The following is a 14,373-nucleotide window of genomic DNA, read 5'->3' as shown; positions in this document are numbered from 1 at the left end:
GCCTACACGAAAGAAGAAGAAAAGTTGTTTTAATTCTCGCTGTATGGCTGCCCAGCTCAAGTAAGCCAACAAGCCGTGGTATCAAAACAAGAAGCGAAAAGCAGCAAGGAAATAAAAGGCTGAGCAGCAAGCGGGGTAAGAAGAAGTGAAGATAGTAAATGGTACAAAGGAGAGTGCTTCGGGTGAGTCGAGGGTCGGGCGGGGTGCAAAGCATTAAGATATGCTCAAGTCGTGCCCTCTTTCTATCAGAGGGCTCGAGGATGTGTACTGCGAGAAGGCAAAGGCTCCATCGCTTGCAAGTAGAAAAGGGGGGTGCGGTGTGGTGGGAGGCGGAAGGTGAAGGGGATCAACAAAAAGACAGACAGCGTGCCAATGCCAATGCTCCGCAATGCTAGCCAACAGGAAACGCATATGCAAAGTCCGTCTCCGGACAGCGACGAGCAAAAGCCGCGAAGCAGAAGTGGAAAAAAAGAGAGAAGAAAAAAAGAGAACGCCCATTTTGCTTTGTTTGCCGCCCCTCCAATCGCTTCTTTTTGACAAGCTCCGAGTATAGAAAGGCGCGCTGTATCTGCAAGGACAGGGGCCTGCGGGTTGACGTGGTTTCCCGGGGCGACAGCCATTTTGACCCCGGGTCGAGATGCAGTGGAAAAATTTCTCGTTCGCCAGGAACAAATACTGCCCTTTTCCTGGCATGCAGATTACAGGCATTAGAAGTACAATCTATGCCAATGCGTCCGGAAAAGGCCGCAGCAGCAGGTATATCAATGGTGGTGGTGGGACCGTGAGGCGCCAAGGCCAGATTTGGGCAATCTTGTCGGACACGTCGCGAGCATTCTCAACTTGCTTGAAGCCCACGGCCTCTTTGCAGTCTCGAAGCAAGTGTATCGTGTTGTTACTCGCTCAAAGTTTGCCCTCTGGCCCATTCGTGCAGCTCTTGTAACAGCTCATTCTCCACTCACAATGCCACGTCAAGCACCAAGCTTACGTCGCTAACCTGAGATCCGGCGAGGTCTTCCAGGACTGGAATCAAATCGAGCAATTCGTTGTCATGTGCGTCCGAAAACCAGCTGCTGATGGGTACAGCATGCTGCGGGTGGAAAATGTACGAGGTCGGGGAGTTGTCAATGATGATGGTATCCTTGAGGTCACGGCCGACTTGGGAGAGATCCTGATTTTGTCAGCGCGCTGTCGAAGAAGAGTGCAAACGAGACTCACCTTGACGTAGTTTCCTTGGTGGTTGTAGCAGCTTTCCCGAAACAGTCGGTGATGGACAACACCGTGGATATCAAGCTGGTCGAGCAAAGGATCGCCGTACTAGGACAGTTAGACATGGCAGGGTATTTGAGACATCTTGTCTTACCTTTGCAACGGATGCAGTAAAGACAACGACCTCGTAAAGTTCACCGACACGCTTCATGAAAGCGTCAACACCGGGCCTTTTGATGACATACACATTATGATATTGGCCCTCGATTTCGACCGGAATGGTGAAATCAGACTGGTGGAGAATCTGAAATAGTCAGCAAAGTGTAGAGCCATGTACAGAATGAACTTGCCTTGAAACTGCTGTGCACCAATGTCTCATCCAAATCAAGTACCAGGCATTTCTTTCCCTTGAACTCGGGTCTGGGGGGCGGCAAAAGCCATTTTTGCTGTGGCTGATCGGAAGGGCTCACGGCGACCGAAGACTCTTGACTTTGGGGAGTAGTGCCAGAAGGAGGAGAGGTTTGCGCTTGGCGATCGGCAAGTGGCGGGGGTGGTGGCAGGTCAATTCTTGTCGGCGGAGCGTCTCTCTGTTGTACTGCTTGGTCCTCCGGGACTGCCGCAACCTCGTTGGCGGCAAGCGGTAATGACGGCCCGGCGTCAGTCATTTCAATGTCCGTGTCTCGCGCCGCCTGCTCTGGTGTCCTGTCAGAAATGGCTTGTTCTTCTGAAGGCGCCACAGGAGTAGGCGCCTGGACATTGACCTGAGGACTGGACCCAGCCACCGCAGCACTCGTGTCTAGACGTTCGGGTTGAGTTCCAGACGGCTGCTGATTTTCAGAGGGCTCCGAAGCCGTTGCGGCTTCTTGATTTGGCCTGTCCACCTGAGCGTCTCCGTGCCTATCCAATCCATCTCTTGTCTGGTTCGCGGCTGTGGATGCTTGACCCTCACCGGCTTTGTCCTTTTCCTCCGTCTGTTCTTTTGACTCGGCCGTGCTCGACTCGGCAGCACTGACATCCTTATTTCCCTTTTGAGCAGCCGGCGTGGGCTGCGTCTTGCGGACAGAGCGTAGCTTGGCGGGCTTTTTTGGTGCTTCGGAAGGTTCCTCCGGCTCAGCGTTACGGCTCTTGTCCGAGGACCCGCAGCAGCTGAGGATCAACAATATCCTCCTGACGCCCTTTTTCTTTGGCTGCTCCTGGGGAGTAGCACCAGCCTCGCCAGATGCCTGCGCTTTTTCTTGTGTCTTTTCGGTTGTCGCAGCCTTGGGTTTGTTGGAGCGCTTGCTGCCGGCTGTGCTCCCAGCCCTCCTTTTTCCTAGAAAACTCCTCTTTGACCCTGCGCCTACGCTGTCGGGGCCTTCGCTAACGGTGGCACCGCTTAGACCGGTCGCGCTTGCGGAAGCTCCTTCAGCGGCCTTGGTGGCAGAAGTGGCGGGGACGTTGAGCGAGGGTTTGTTCTGGTCGGATGTTTGGGTAGCGGGTGCTTCGGAGGTCCCGTTGGCATTGCTGGTCGAAGGGGCGTCGGTCGACGGGTCGACGGCAGCGGAGGATGGGGCCAATTGAGCTGAAGAGGGGGCCATTAGTAATGAGAAAGGGTTTGGTGGTGGGTTGTTTGGGTGAGGGTCGAGCAGGGCAAGGGAAAAGGTACCAGAGTTGTTGGCTTGGGGCGCAACGGCCTGGCCGTTGTCGTTGACCGTCGGCTTCTGGCTCGCAGTCGACGGATCTCCCGACGACCGCACAGCTTCTTGGCTCATGTGGGGCGAATGAGAGCCTCTGCGAGGCGTCTTTGGTTTCGAAGCTCCGAGCTCGAGGGAATGCTGGCGGAGGTCCTCCTTGCTTTGTCGCGTGAAGAGGTGTGGGCGTCGAGTAATGACGGTTCCGTAAACAGCAAGCGACGCGGAGGCAACAGGTCGAGGACGGGGCGAAATGGGCGGCGGCTAGGCGTGTCGCGCTCGCTGCGGAAACTGTCCTGGGCTGCAGGTTCGGGCCGTGGGTGTGTGGTGGCTCGGTGCAGGAGGATGTTTGGGATTTGAGACGGGATGGCGAGTCGACCAGGTGGGTTGCGCGAGGCAATGGGTAGTTGGGAGAGGCTGGGATGCTCCGAGAGAGAGAGACGACGGCTAACTTGGCTAACCGAAATGAGTCTTGCAGCCAGTCACGGCAGCCCTCGACCACCACTGCAGCACGGCAGCCAGAGATGGGGATGACGAAACGCTGGACGACCTCTTGACGGGCAACAATGCAGCAGCAGACAATGGGTGTACTGTATGTAGGGGAGGAGGCAGGTCTCGGTGGTGGCAGGTGGGAGGAGGTGCGGTTAGCCGTCCATGGGCCAGGGCTGCGCAGGAGGTGGCCAGTGCCAGGAGTGAAAAAGGTGGTTTGTAAACAAGCGTGGAAGAAAAGAGCGTGAGAAGGGGATTGGGGAGAGTGCAGCGGTGTTGGTTGGTTTGGACAGAACAGGACTGGCGGACGGGGCGGCGCGGCGTGGGCGTGGTGGGCGTGGGCATGGACGTGAGCGTGGGCGCTCAATGCCTGGGCTCGCAGGACGACAACTAACAAGCAGGCGCGAGTGCCGACAGGGAGCAATGCTTCTGCTTCTGCTTCACCGCACCGCAGCTGCGAACAAAAACGTCAAGTTACACGTACGGTACAGCTCACAGCTGGCACTGCACTCCACTGGCTCTCGGAATCCTGGGACTCTTGGTCGAATAGCGTGCCGCAGCGGGCCGTCGGTCGCGGTCGCTGCCCTGGATGGCTGGGCATTGCACTGGCGCCATCAACACCAAGCCGGGCGGCTACAGGGCCTCGCCGCCCAATGACAGCCCCTCGCGCGTGCACCGACGTCTGCTTTCGGCCTCCCGCCCGACTCTGCACTGTCCTTGTTGTCCTCCTCCTGAAGCCCTTCCACGGTACGAGGTACGTAACCTTCCGCCGTCCAGACTCGCGTCCGCAAGGTCCAGATAAGCTTGCAAATTGCCTTTCGGCTGCTGCCATTGCCAAGAGATTTGGATCATCACCACACCGGTGATTGCTCTGTTCCAGCCTTCTTTTCCAACGTTTGATATAATAATAAACCCGTCGCGATGCCCCCCCCTTCCCGTCCGTAAACGCCTCAATCGTACAGTGCAACAAGAAACATGATTCCTCAGCTCATCCCTCCACCTTGGCCGCGCCTGCCTCGGGTGCATCCGTCACACACCCCTGGCTGGCGTCTGTCACCAGTTTCGAGTACTTGAACAGCACGCCCTTGTGGTATTTCAACGGCGGCGCAACCCACGATTTCCGTCTCTCCTCCATCTCCGCCTCGCTGATGTCGAGGTCCAGCACCCTCGTCTCGGCATCAATGGTGATCTGATCGCCGTCCTTGACGAGGCCGATCGGCCCGCCAACCTGCGCCTCTGGCACAATGTGGCCGATCAGGAACCCGTGAGAACCGCCGCTGAAACGTCCATCCGTGATGAGCGCAACGTCGTGGCCAAGCCCAGCTCCCATGATGGCCGAGCTAGGCTTCAACATTTCCGGCATACCTGGACCGCCCTTGGGCCCCTCGTACCGGATCACCACCACCGTCTTCTCGCCCTTTTTAAACTCGTTCCTCTCCAGCGCATGAATAAAGTCGTCCTCGGCGTCAAACACGCGAGCCTTGCCAACGAACCGCAGTCCCTCCTTGCCGGTGATTTTGCCGACGCAGCCCCCTGGCGCCAGGCTGCCCCGAAGGATCTGGAGATGGCCAGTCTTCTTGATGGGGTTGCTGAGAGGCCTGAAAATCTGCTGGTCCTTGGGAAATGAGGGCGCGTTTTCGACGTTTTGCTTGAGCGTCCGACCCGTGACGGTCATTTGGTTGCCGTCCAAGACACCCTCGCCGAGCAGGAATTTGATGAGGGATGGAGTTCCACCAATGTCGTAGACGTCGGCGAAGACGTACTTGCCAGACGGCTTGAGGTCGGCAATGAAGGGGGTGCTGTCGCTGACAGCTTGGAAGTCTTCGATGGTGAGGTTAATGCCAACCGAGTCGGCAATGGCGATCAAGTGCAGGACAGCATTGGTCGAGCCACCAGTGATGGTGACGAGTTTCATGGCGTTTATAAACGCTTCCCGGGTGAGAATGTCGCGGGGGCGAATATCTTCCTTGAGGAGGTTCTTGATGGCATTACCGACAGCCATGCACTCGAGCTGCTTGGCCTTGGAAACGGCAGGGTTGGTCGACGAGCCTGGCAGAGTCATGCCCATGACTTCAATGGCGCTAGCCATGGTGTTGGCCGTGTACATGCCACCGCAAGCACCACCACCGGGGCAGGCGTGCCTGATGATGTCGAAGCGCTCCTCCTCGTTGATTTCACCAGTGATGAATTGACCGTACGCCTGGAAAGCAGAGACAATGTCGAGCTTGGGGTTTCTGGGCAAGCGTCCGCAGCCGGGCTCAATGGTGCCGCCGTAGACCATCATCGAGGGCCGGTTGACACGACCCATGGCCATGAGGACACCGGGCATGTTCTTGTCACATCCGGGGATCGAGATGTTTGCATCGTACCACTGGCCATTCATGACCGTCTCAATCGAGTCGGCGATCAAGTCTCTTGACTGCAGCGAGTACCTCATTCCTTTTGTGCCCATGGAAATGCCGTCACTGACGCCAATTGTGTTGAATTGCATGCCAACCAGTCCAGCCTCGAAGACGCTCTTGTTGATGGCGTTGTTGAGCTGCATCAGGTGCATGTTGCATGGGTTTCCAGAGTACCAGACGGAAGAAATTCCAACCTGCGCCTTGTTCATGTCCTCCTCTTTCAACCCAGTGGCATACAGCATGGCCTGGGAGGCACCCTGCGACTTGGGCTGCGTGATGTTGCGGCTGACTTTGTTGAGGGCGGTATCTTTTTCGTTGCGGCGGGCAGTGGTCGAGGACAAGGCGCGACTGTGAAGCGTGAGTCAATTGGTCTCGAAACAGATGTGGTGAAGTTACATGTTCCGCCATTGCGCGCTGCCAGCTCGCGCGGACCGCGCCGGCGCCGCGGCAGCAGCAAGCCTTGGGAGCAGCATCGTCAATGTTTGTTGCTAGAACAATGCTCCCTCGGCCAATTTGTATATGCGCAATGGTATGAGTCGATTGAGGTGCACAGAAATTTCGCAGCAGCTGTCTGAGTTGCGGCAGCTCCGTCAGCGAATGACCGTCGAGGAGATTATTTTGGCAGCCCTCTGTGGACTAGCGCAGGAGCTTGTCAAGCTGCCACTCCGCTATCGGACCCCCGCGGAATGACCCACGCCGACAACAACACCCTAGCTACATACCTTCTCACTCCACTTGCTGTGTGCTTTTTCCCACGACTTTGGCGCAGGATTCGCTGAAGACGCGCTTGCTTTTGCCGCCTTGGTGATGTGCAAAAAAACAATTCGACCCTTTCCTGACGTCTGCGAAGAGTTGCGGATCCAAGGCATGCAGGGCGTATATGCAGCTTGATATTGGTCAATGGATGAGTCGACCTCTTCTCCACTTGGAACGGAACAATCGGAATCGGTGCATTAATTCTGGCCCTCCAAATCCTTGTCGGTAAGCGGTCAACGTCGATGACTCCCGCGCTTCGTTGCTCCTTGCCGACCGATTGCCTCATCACTTTTGCATGCAACACGCTTCCGCTGTCATGGTCCATTTATTGAATCCTCCAATGCCACTGGGTCCAATTGATGGAATCCTCCGAGGCTGGGGTCGGTTTGCGCTCTGCTCATTTCCCATTGGAGCCCGCATGTCTGTACGAGCTCGTCGAAGTTTGGACGACGAATTTGCCCGCAGGAAATGACCAATCTCATCTGAGTTCCGACAGGGCGCGTCGTGGTAGGATCTTGCCCCTGGTTCGGGGAACAGTGTAGCAATGTGATGGACTCCCTGTACCAATCAGATATTGTCTGAAGTCCTGAGTCACAATCAACCTCCACGGAGTCCAAGTTTGGCAAGCACTTGCGAAGACTGACTTGATTGAGATGAGTGGGCTAGTGATGGACCACTGTGTCTTTAGAAGTGCGGTGGCAGTCAGTCAGGTCAGCATGTGTAAAATTACCCTGGAAATTTGTGAACATGAAAGTCGACCGGTGGAGCTGGGTTGAGAAATGTCTGGAGCCGTGCAAAGAGTTGGGTAGCTGACGCGGAGAAGTCTGGGGATGTCGACTAGCTAGGAAATGACAGTCGACTCAATTACACCTTGCAAAGACCTGACAAGGCTATATTTTCGACCTTTCTGCAGTTTTCCTGCAGACCACAAGTTTGCAGTGTAGTTGGGAGTGCAAGCGAACATCCGTAGTCGACTGATTTCCCTTTTGGGCTAGCGTGAGAAATGGTCCGCTCGGGGTGATTCAGCCACAGTAGCCTGCCCGCAGCTCTTTCAAGTGTCCTGCCTTGGTGTCTCGCGACTGAAGACCTGATCTTCATTTCGTGCTGTGACTTCGTTGATGAGGCACTTGTAATCGAACTGCGCAATTTTTGGAGTCGTCGCTGAGAGCCGCTCCTTACTCCTTTCTCCAGGAAAGAGTATGATCACTCTGCTATCAAGTTGCCAGTACGCGGAGGAAACTACAAATATATCTCCAGTGTCTTCGAGTAGGAATCCTGGCTTGCTAGTCCAGCTCCATGTCTCGTCTGCACCTTTCGTCTCATGGGACCGTTCCATCTATGTTCAGGGGCCATGCTATGAGCTCCAATCTTGACGCAGGTTGTGTTTGTTAGATGAACACTCAATGTGACTCGCATTGCAATTAGCAACATAAAACAAGAAAAAATTTGTCGCTGAATTTTGGTGTTGGGGAAATCGTCAATAGAAGCGGGTTAGCTGGATCATCCCACCAGCCCCCGGAAACCTTGACTCCGTCGACGGTTCTGGTATGTCTTTGGTGAGTCTGATAGGGCTGATGGATAATTTGTTGGTAGCGTAAAGCTATTGGGTGTTCTTAATCTGTCAATCGATCTGTCTCTGCAAGGGAAAAAAGGGAAAGGGGATGGAAAAGAAACCTCCCCCGCTCGGAAATTCAAACTAAAATTTTTCTCTGGTGCTGGGTGATTGGGCCTAGCTTTTCCAGTCCCGAACTTTTTTTCTTGACGTTCTCCAACTCAGTGAATGTGCAAAAATGTTGGAGAATTAAATTTAGATCCCTGACACTTCTTCTTGATTAACATAGCAGTATATATTATACATTAGCAAGCCGTAATTCAACAAGTCTCGTGGTGTAGCGGTTATCACGTATCGTTCACAACATCATATAAAATGTGAGCACTGTTCCGATAAGGTCCCGAGTTCGATCCTCGGCGAGACTAGCTTTTTTGCATCACGCACATCAAGTGATGCAGCCTTCATTTTCATGTTTTTGTTTTATCCGTATATGAATTTGTCGTTTAAATTGCTTCTCTCAGCATTCTAGACACCATCAAGAAGCTCGGTGTGCCAAGGAAAGGCTCTGCAACCATAGGGGAGGTTGCAACTTTGAGGTGATCCCATTTCCCCCTTTTTGAAACACCTTCCCCTAGCATTTCGATACTTGTCTTATCCAAGCTGCAGAGCGCTCTGTGTGGAATTTCAGTAGCCGAAATCTGACTTGGTGTGTTGACACGGGCAGTGTTTGCACTTTTGCCGAGCTGACATGCAAGTGATCTTCGGGGTCAGCTCTATAAGAGACCCAAATATGCTCCCTCATAATAGAAATGCAGTAGCTGACCTCAAATGAGACTGGATTCTGCCTCTCGATCGCCTGACAGAACGGGCAAACACCGTGTGTAGAAGGGGTCGGTCGAACATGGTGTAGAGAAGACCCCCAACAGAGACCCCTTATCCAAATATGAAACGACAAGCTATATTCTTTGACAGCAAATTTGTAACTAGAAGAAGCTTCATGATTGGCTGGCTGTATGTACAAGAGAAACAGCGCTAGATTCGCTTGTTCAAGAACTACCTTACAGAACCTCGCGTATCCCTGGTCTCGCTTGCTTCCCGTCCGTACCGCCGTTCCGCTCCGCCCCGCCTCCCGCGTTTCCCCACCAACTAGCGTTCACTCGACGTTCAAATACCGGTAATGCTTGCTCCCTTCTGTCCGAGCAACACAATGGCAAAATTTGCAAAAGTCTGTGGGGAGTGGCCACATCGAGTCGACCGAGAGAGATTGAGGATTCATAGGATTGCGGCGAAAAAAATCGTTCTGCACGCTAACCCAACCAGGCAGGTCCATTGGGCGTAACTCGACCACTAGGGACGACTGAGACTCCGCCATGTAGGTTTTCATTTGGTCTTAGAAAAGGGATGACGAGAATCTTTGGAAAACTTCATGATGTTCAAGGTCGAGGAAGATGGCACTGCCGGCAAAGGGGCTTTTCTTGGAAGATTGGAATTATCCGACAAGCAGACAGGGGGCGGAGTAGCTGTGATTTGTGTGGACACAGCAGATACACATCTAAGGGAAGGGAAGGGAAGGGAAGTGAGGTCCGCGTTCAAATGGATCGCATTCGGTCATTTGCGTAAAAGATTGAAGTTGGTAAAAGGTGCTGCCATAAGAAATGCCTCGAGAATGTCTGCTGCCTCTCCGATGCAGATGGGTAGTAGCAATGTCTTAAGTTTCTAGAAAAGACTTTGAGCTGGAACCTAACACAGGTCTGGTTCCAAACGAGCTAAATTTTGATTGACAATAGGGACAAAATACGAATTCACCTGTGAGTCTTGAAAATTTCCAAGATCCAGCTTGCATTTTAGAATCTTCTTTCTCTGAAATATAAGAACCAGATTACAACTCTTTATATCACTTATCAACTACAAACCTACCTCAGATACACTAGCCATTATTAAGTAGGGCTAGTATCCATTGGAAGCTAAAGCATGTCTAAAGTATTACCTTAGTTCAATAATACTAGGTGCGAGCGAGGTGGATTCGATTTTGAGGATATTTGAAACCTAAGGATGAATTTTGCTTTTATTCTTTATATTTTCGACGATGAATACATCCTCAAATCAAGTTAATCAATACAATTCCTTGAGTTGAATTCCGAGTCTTAGCCTTTAATGTCAATTCATCCTGATATTCATCCACAATGGAGCGCTAACGCGGGTGCTCATGCCCAGCATCTCAAATCACCGCTCAAATCACTGCTCAAATCACCGGGCATCGATAAGACTCAGTCCTTGGGAGCATGAAAGTGGAAAAAGCATGATTTGCGTGAAGACTGCGATTAACCGTGATAGAGACTGCTGAAGCAACACCAGCATCCACCTCCGCAGCCACGACCACCCCACCGAATGTATCTAGAATGTTGACGAAGCAGCAGTTTGGCAATTTGAAATTCACTTTTTTCATGTAAAGCAAGCCGAGAATACATGATCAAACAATTCGATTCAATGGCAGCGCTACCCTAGATCCCAGGTCCTTCCGCGCCCTTCCCTGACCGTGTCGCCGTACTCCTCCATACCCAGTACGCTCCAATCCAGATACTCCAACCAAGAAAAATCCATTCGAAGCCCCACCCGGCCGCCCAAAGGAAAACGGGAGAAGGGTGGGTTGCCACTGCTTCGTCGCCGTCCCACTGCCCGACAACCTCGATGCGGATCCCCACCACCAAGATTCTGGGCTGCGGCGACGACCAAACACTACGACGGGAGCAGGCCAAGGCACGATGGGCTCAAAGGTGCCATGCATACAGAGTTAAAGAGGATAGAAGAAAGGGTAAGAAGAAAGCAAAAAACTACGCCAAAACACCAATCGTACGTAACGTCCGTTCATCCACTTCGGCTGAGCAGCGGATGGGAGAGGGGATGCCTCGCGCCAGAGAAGAGCAAAAGTCGAGACAAGAAGAGAACGACCCTTTTCGTTCGTGCCGGGAGTGCCGGCTCCTCTTAGAGTGGCTTCTGTACAGTATGTGCCAACATCATGATCGAGGCGGGACGGGTCGCAAGGCTAGGTACAACTGCAGAGAGGAGCTCACTCCTTGATCTTGGCCTGCCTCTTTGCAGTGCCAATGTGGGTGTTGTGTACCTAAACATGTTAGCTGGATTCACAAACATTCGAGCGTTGAGCCTCACCTTAGTGGCAAACTTGAGACTGGTCAAAGTCTCCTGCAAGTGGGCCTGCAGCGGACTAATCATGACAAACATGAGGGTCTTGCTGTTGCCGCCGAGCGAGTACTGCAGCAGATATGTGAGCTTGCTGTTGCGGTAAGGAACATGCGCGCCGTCCTTTCCGGAGCCCAGGGCGGCAATGACGTCGCCCAGACAGCTCAGACTGCGGTTGATGTTTTGCGTCTCCTTGAGACGGTCGCCAGTGACGCCCGAGTGGCTCAAACGCTCGGAACCTGCCAGATCGACGAGGTTCAGAGTGCCTTCACTGCGCTCGCCGGTGATCGAGTTTTGACCCTTGAGCTTGAGGATAAAGACGGAATGAGAGCGCGAGGAGCGGCTGTTGGCCATGGTTGCGGCAACGCTGCGGTTGCGCGAAGCGTTGGAGAGCATTTCTTGCACCTTGTCGGGGCTGTCCAGAGGCACAGACGTGACGCCAGTGATTTCCGTGCTCTTCTTTTGCGGATCATGGCGAATCTCGTGCTTCTTCTTGTCCAACTCTTCCGTCTTGCCCAGCAAGTCGTTCAAAACTTCATTGTACACCTCGACAAATTGCCCCTCCATCTTGTAGCGCCAGCCCTTCTCCTCGAGCTCCTGGGCCGTGTTATAGATTTGCTGGACCGCCAGAGGAATCATTCCATCGGGCGAGCTCATAGTGAACGTCTTGCCCGAACCAGTTTGGCCATAGCAGAAAATGCAGACGTTGTATCCATCGAGCGCCGACTGGACAAGCTGAGAAATTTCCTCAAAGACGTCGGCGTTTTGAGCCTTGGGATCAAACACCCTGTCAAAAGAAAAGGGATTGGTGGCGCGAGTGACGTTGCCCATGGCGCTCTTCTGCTCCGGACCTTGAATGACAACTTCCTTGCTGTCCTTTCCAGCGTCGGGATAGGCAATCTCAGCAGTCTCATTGGCTTCGATTTCGGCCGCTGGGCGGACACGGCAAAATACGCGAATGTTGCCCTTGAGCTCCTGGACTTGGTTGTGCAGCTTGCGCCTGAGCGTCTCTTCGGCGCGGAGTTTGGCTTTGGTTTCCTCTGCAGCGTCAACGGCCTCTTGCATGCGCTTGTGGAGCTCTGCAAATGCCGTCGATTGCGCTTGGCTGTCAGACTCGAGAAAGTTGATTTTTGCTCTCATAGCGCTGTTTGCCGACTCGAGCGTCATGTTGTTCGCAGTAGACTCCGAAAGCTTGTCACGCAGATTCCTCTCCAACGCAGTCTTGCGCTCAATGTCGGCCTTGAGCTGCTCGGTTTCGCGGCGCAGGTCGAACAACTCCCTGTCTTTCTTCTCCATGTCCACTCCGGCGTTCTGAACATGCAGTTCTGCCTGTGTTTGAAGTTCCGAGACTTCCTTGACGCGGCGCTGTCGCTCTTGATCCAGCTGAGCCTCCATCTCCCTCTTGAAACTTGCAAACTTTTCCTCATACTCGGCCCTGACGTCCTTGGTTTGATGGTCGAGGCTCCGCTGCAGTTCTTCTGCCTTTCTTTGCGACTCGTGGCGCAGGTTCGTCATCTCCTTCTCGTGTTCGAATTTTAGTTCTTTGAGATCGTGTTCGCGCTCCCTTTGCAAGTCCCTAATTTCATAAGTGTGAGAATTCTTGAGGCTCTCGAGGGCGATCTCTGTTTGCGTGAGTTTCAGCCTTGTCGACTCCAATTCGCTCCGGATCGCGTCGTTTTTGGACGAAAGTTGCGATCGAATGGCCTCGAGCTCGGTGACTGTGATGAGACAGTCCCGGGTTAACTTCAATCCTCTTGTGGTCGTCATGTATCGCGTAGTAACAAGCTCAAAGACTGCGCATCGAAGATCCATAATAGAAAGAGACATACTCTTGGCCTTGTGGCTTTCAACCTTTTCTTCGATATTCGCGCGTTCGTTCTTCGTGCTTTGTACCTGCTGCCGAAGTTCGCCGTATAGGGCCTCCATTTCGTCGAGGCGGCCTTTGGTATCCCAAGCTGGAAGTGGACCACGCAAGTTAGAGTCTTTGTTCAAGTAAGGAGTCGTGATTTCTTTGCAAGGAGACTTCTTAGGGGTCTTCAAAGGAGAAGGTGCACGAAAGGGAGTGGCCTGGATTGGCTGAACAGAAAGCGCTGAAGAAGATTCAAAAGGACCAGACTGCTGAACGGATTGACGCTGGAGACGAGGAATGTGACTTGGAGTCGCAGGGGGCTCAGGGTCTTCCGGGATAGGATCACAAGAGGCTTGCGCAAAACGCGACGGTTCCAAGGTCCTCATTGACCCATCCCAGGAAGCCTTCTTGACAAGTCGACCGGGCTGGGGCTGTTGAAAAGAGCGTGTGGGAGAGTGTGCCGAGACTGATCTTGCATAGGGGTGAAACGAATGTGCTATGCCGCTATCCTGACTGCGCACTCTGCGAAGTTTGGGCTGGAAAGTCGAAGGAATGGAACTTGAAGCATTATAAGTTGAAAGAGAAGGCGGTACTGTACCCTGACGCTTTCCTCCAGAGGAGTTGCTGTTATCCCTGGATGTCGCTGGTCGGTTCGAGGGTGTCTGAGCACGATTTCTAGACATTGAAGTGTGCGGTCGTGCGTCCTTGGTAGATCTGGCTCCGTGAGAGTAACTGCTCGCAAAGGACGGGGTCGAATTTTGGCGCGTGCGGGTCGACGGCGCAGAGACTGAAGATGCCTTGGTGCTACGGACACCTGTTGCAGTGGGAGCCTTGATTGTACTATTAGCGGGCCTGGTGCTGGGCGGCGCAGCAATGTTGGACTTGAGCTGTCCCATCTGTCCCGAAACTTGTCGTTTCGGCGCCGGCTCCGGAACTATAGTCGGTATGAGCTGCTGAACCTCTCGGTGGTGGACTGGCGAAAACGTACGGCCGGATGCCTTGTTCTTGGACGGGACGAGACTTGTGGGGTTTGGCATGGTTGCGCGCATGTTGTTGTCTGATGCTGAAATTTCCTGGAGGGTGCGTGGAATGCCTCCCGCCGGCGCAGGAAGCTTGCTTGGTGGACGAATGCCCGATGGCTTCTATCGCGACAGTCTTTAGCATAGTCTCAAATTGGAAAGAGAGCTGGTGTAGGCGCACCGGAGTGTCTTGGGAATCCATGGCTAAGGAAGCAATGCGACGGAGGGAGTA

General features: G+C 53.4%; 4 protein-coding genes and 1 non-coding gene across 5 annotated transcripts; 1 reads left to right on the top strand and 4 right to left on the bottom strand.

Annotated features, from left to right (window-relative positions):
* Nucleotides 1-123: 123 nt before the first annotated feature.
* Nucleotides 124-878, bottom strand: BKA78DRAFT_104760 (uncharacterized protein). The gene has a single exon (XM_066882145.1). It carries the CDS (start codon nt 706-708, stop codon nt 214-216), a length of 495 nt encoding a protein of 164 aa, XP_066746888.1. The 5' UTR covers nt 709-878; the 3' UTR covers nt 124-213.
* Nucleotides 832-3,144, bottom strand: BKA78DRAFT_104736 (HAD-like domain-containing protein). The gene is made up of 5 exons (XM_066882144.1): nt 2,852-3,144; nt 1,557-2,767; nt 1,361-1,510; nt 1,216-1,314; nt 832-1,168 (listed from the first exon to the last, which is right to left on the bottom strand). Exons 1-5 carry the CDS (start codon nt 2,955-2,957, stop codon nt 956-958), a joined length of 1,779 nt encoding a protein of 592 aa, XP_066746887.1. The 5' UTR covers nt 2,958-3,144; the 3' UTR covers nt 832-955.
* Nucleotides 3,145-4,126: 982 nt separating this feature from the next.
* BKA78DRAFT_309797 (dihydroxy-acid dehydratase-like protein) lies at nt 4,127-6,608 on the bottom strand. Its single transcript, XM_066888063.1, has 2 exons — nt 6,164-6,608; nt 4,127-6,115 (listed from the first exon to the last, which is right to left on the bottom strand). The coding sequence occupies exons 1-2, from the start codon at nt 6,238-6,240 to the stop codon at nt 4,354-4,356; spliced, it is 1,839 nt and encodes a 612-aa protein (XP_066746886.1). The 5' UTR covers nt 6,241-6,608; the 3' UTR covers nt 4,127-4,353.
* Nucleotides 6,609-8,401: 1,793 nt separating this feature from the next.
* Nucleotides 8,402-8,500, top strand: BKA78DRAFT_t61. Its single transcript has one exon. It is a non-coding gene; the product is annotated as a tRNA-Val (tRNA).
* A 2,642-nt stretch (nt 8,501-11,142) lies between these two features.
* On the bottom strand, nt 11,143-13,040 carry BKA78DRAFT_248068 (carboxy-terminal kinesin 2; the record flags this gene model as incomplete). Its single annotated transcript, XM_066884348.1, has 2 exons — nt 11,143-11,196; nt 11,244-13,040. The coding sequence occupies 2 exons, from the start codon at nt 13,038-13,040 to the stop codon at nt 11,143-11,145; spliced, it is 1,851 nt and encodes a 616-aa protein (XP_066746885.1).
* Nucleotides 13,041-14,373: the final 1,333 nt, after the last annotated feature.

Source organism: Phyllosticta capitalensis, assembly GCF_038381095.1.
Source record: "Phyllosticta capitalensis strain CBS 128856 chromosome Unknown BKA78scaffold_3, whole genome shotgun sequence".
Lineage (NCBI taxonomy): Eukaryota > Fungi > Ascomycota > Dothideomycetes > Botryosphaeriales > Phyllostictaceae > Phyllosticta > Phyllosticta capitalensis.
The sequence above is the reverse complement of the archived record's forward strand: the minus strand, read 5'-3'. Positions and strand labels throughout refer to the sequence as shown.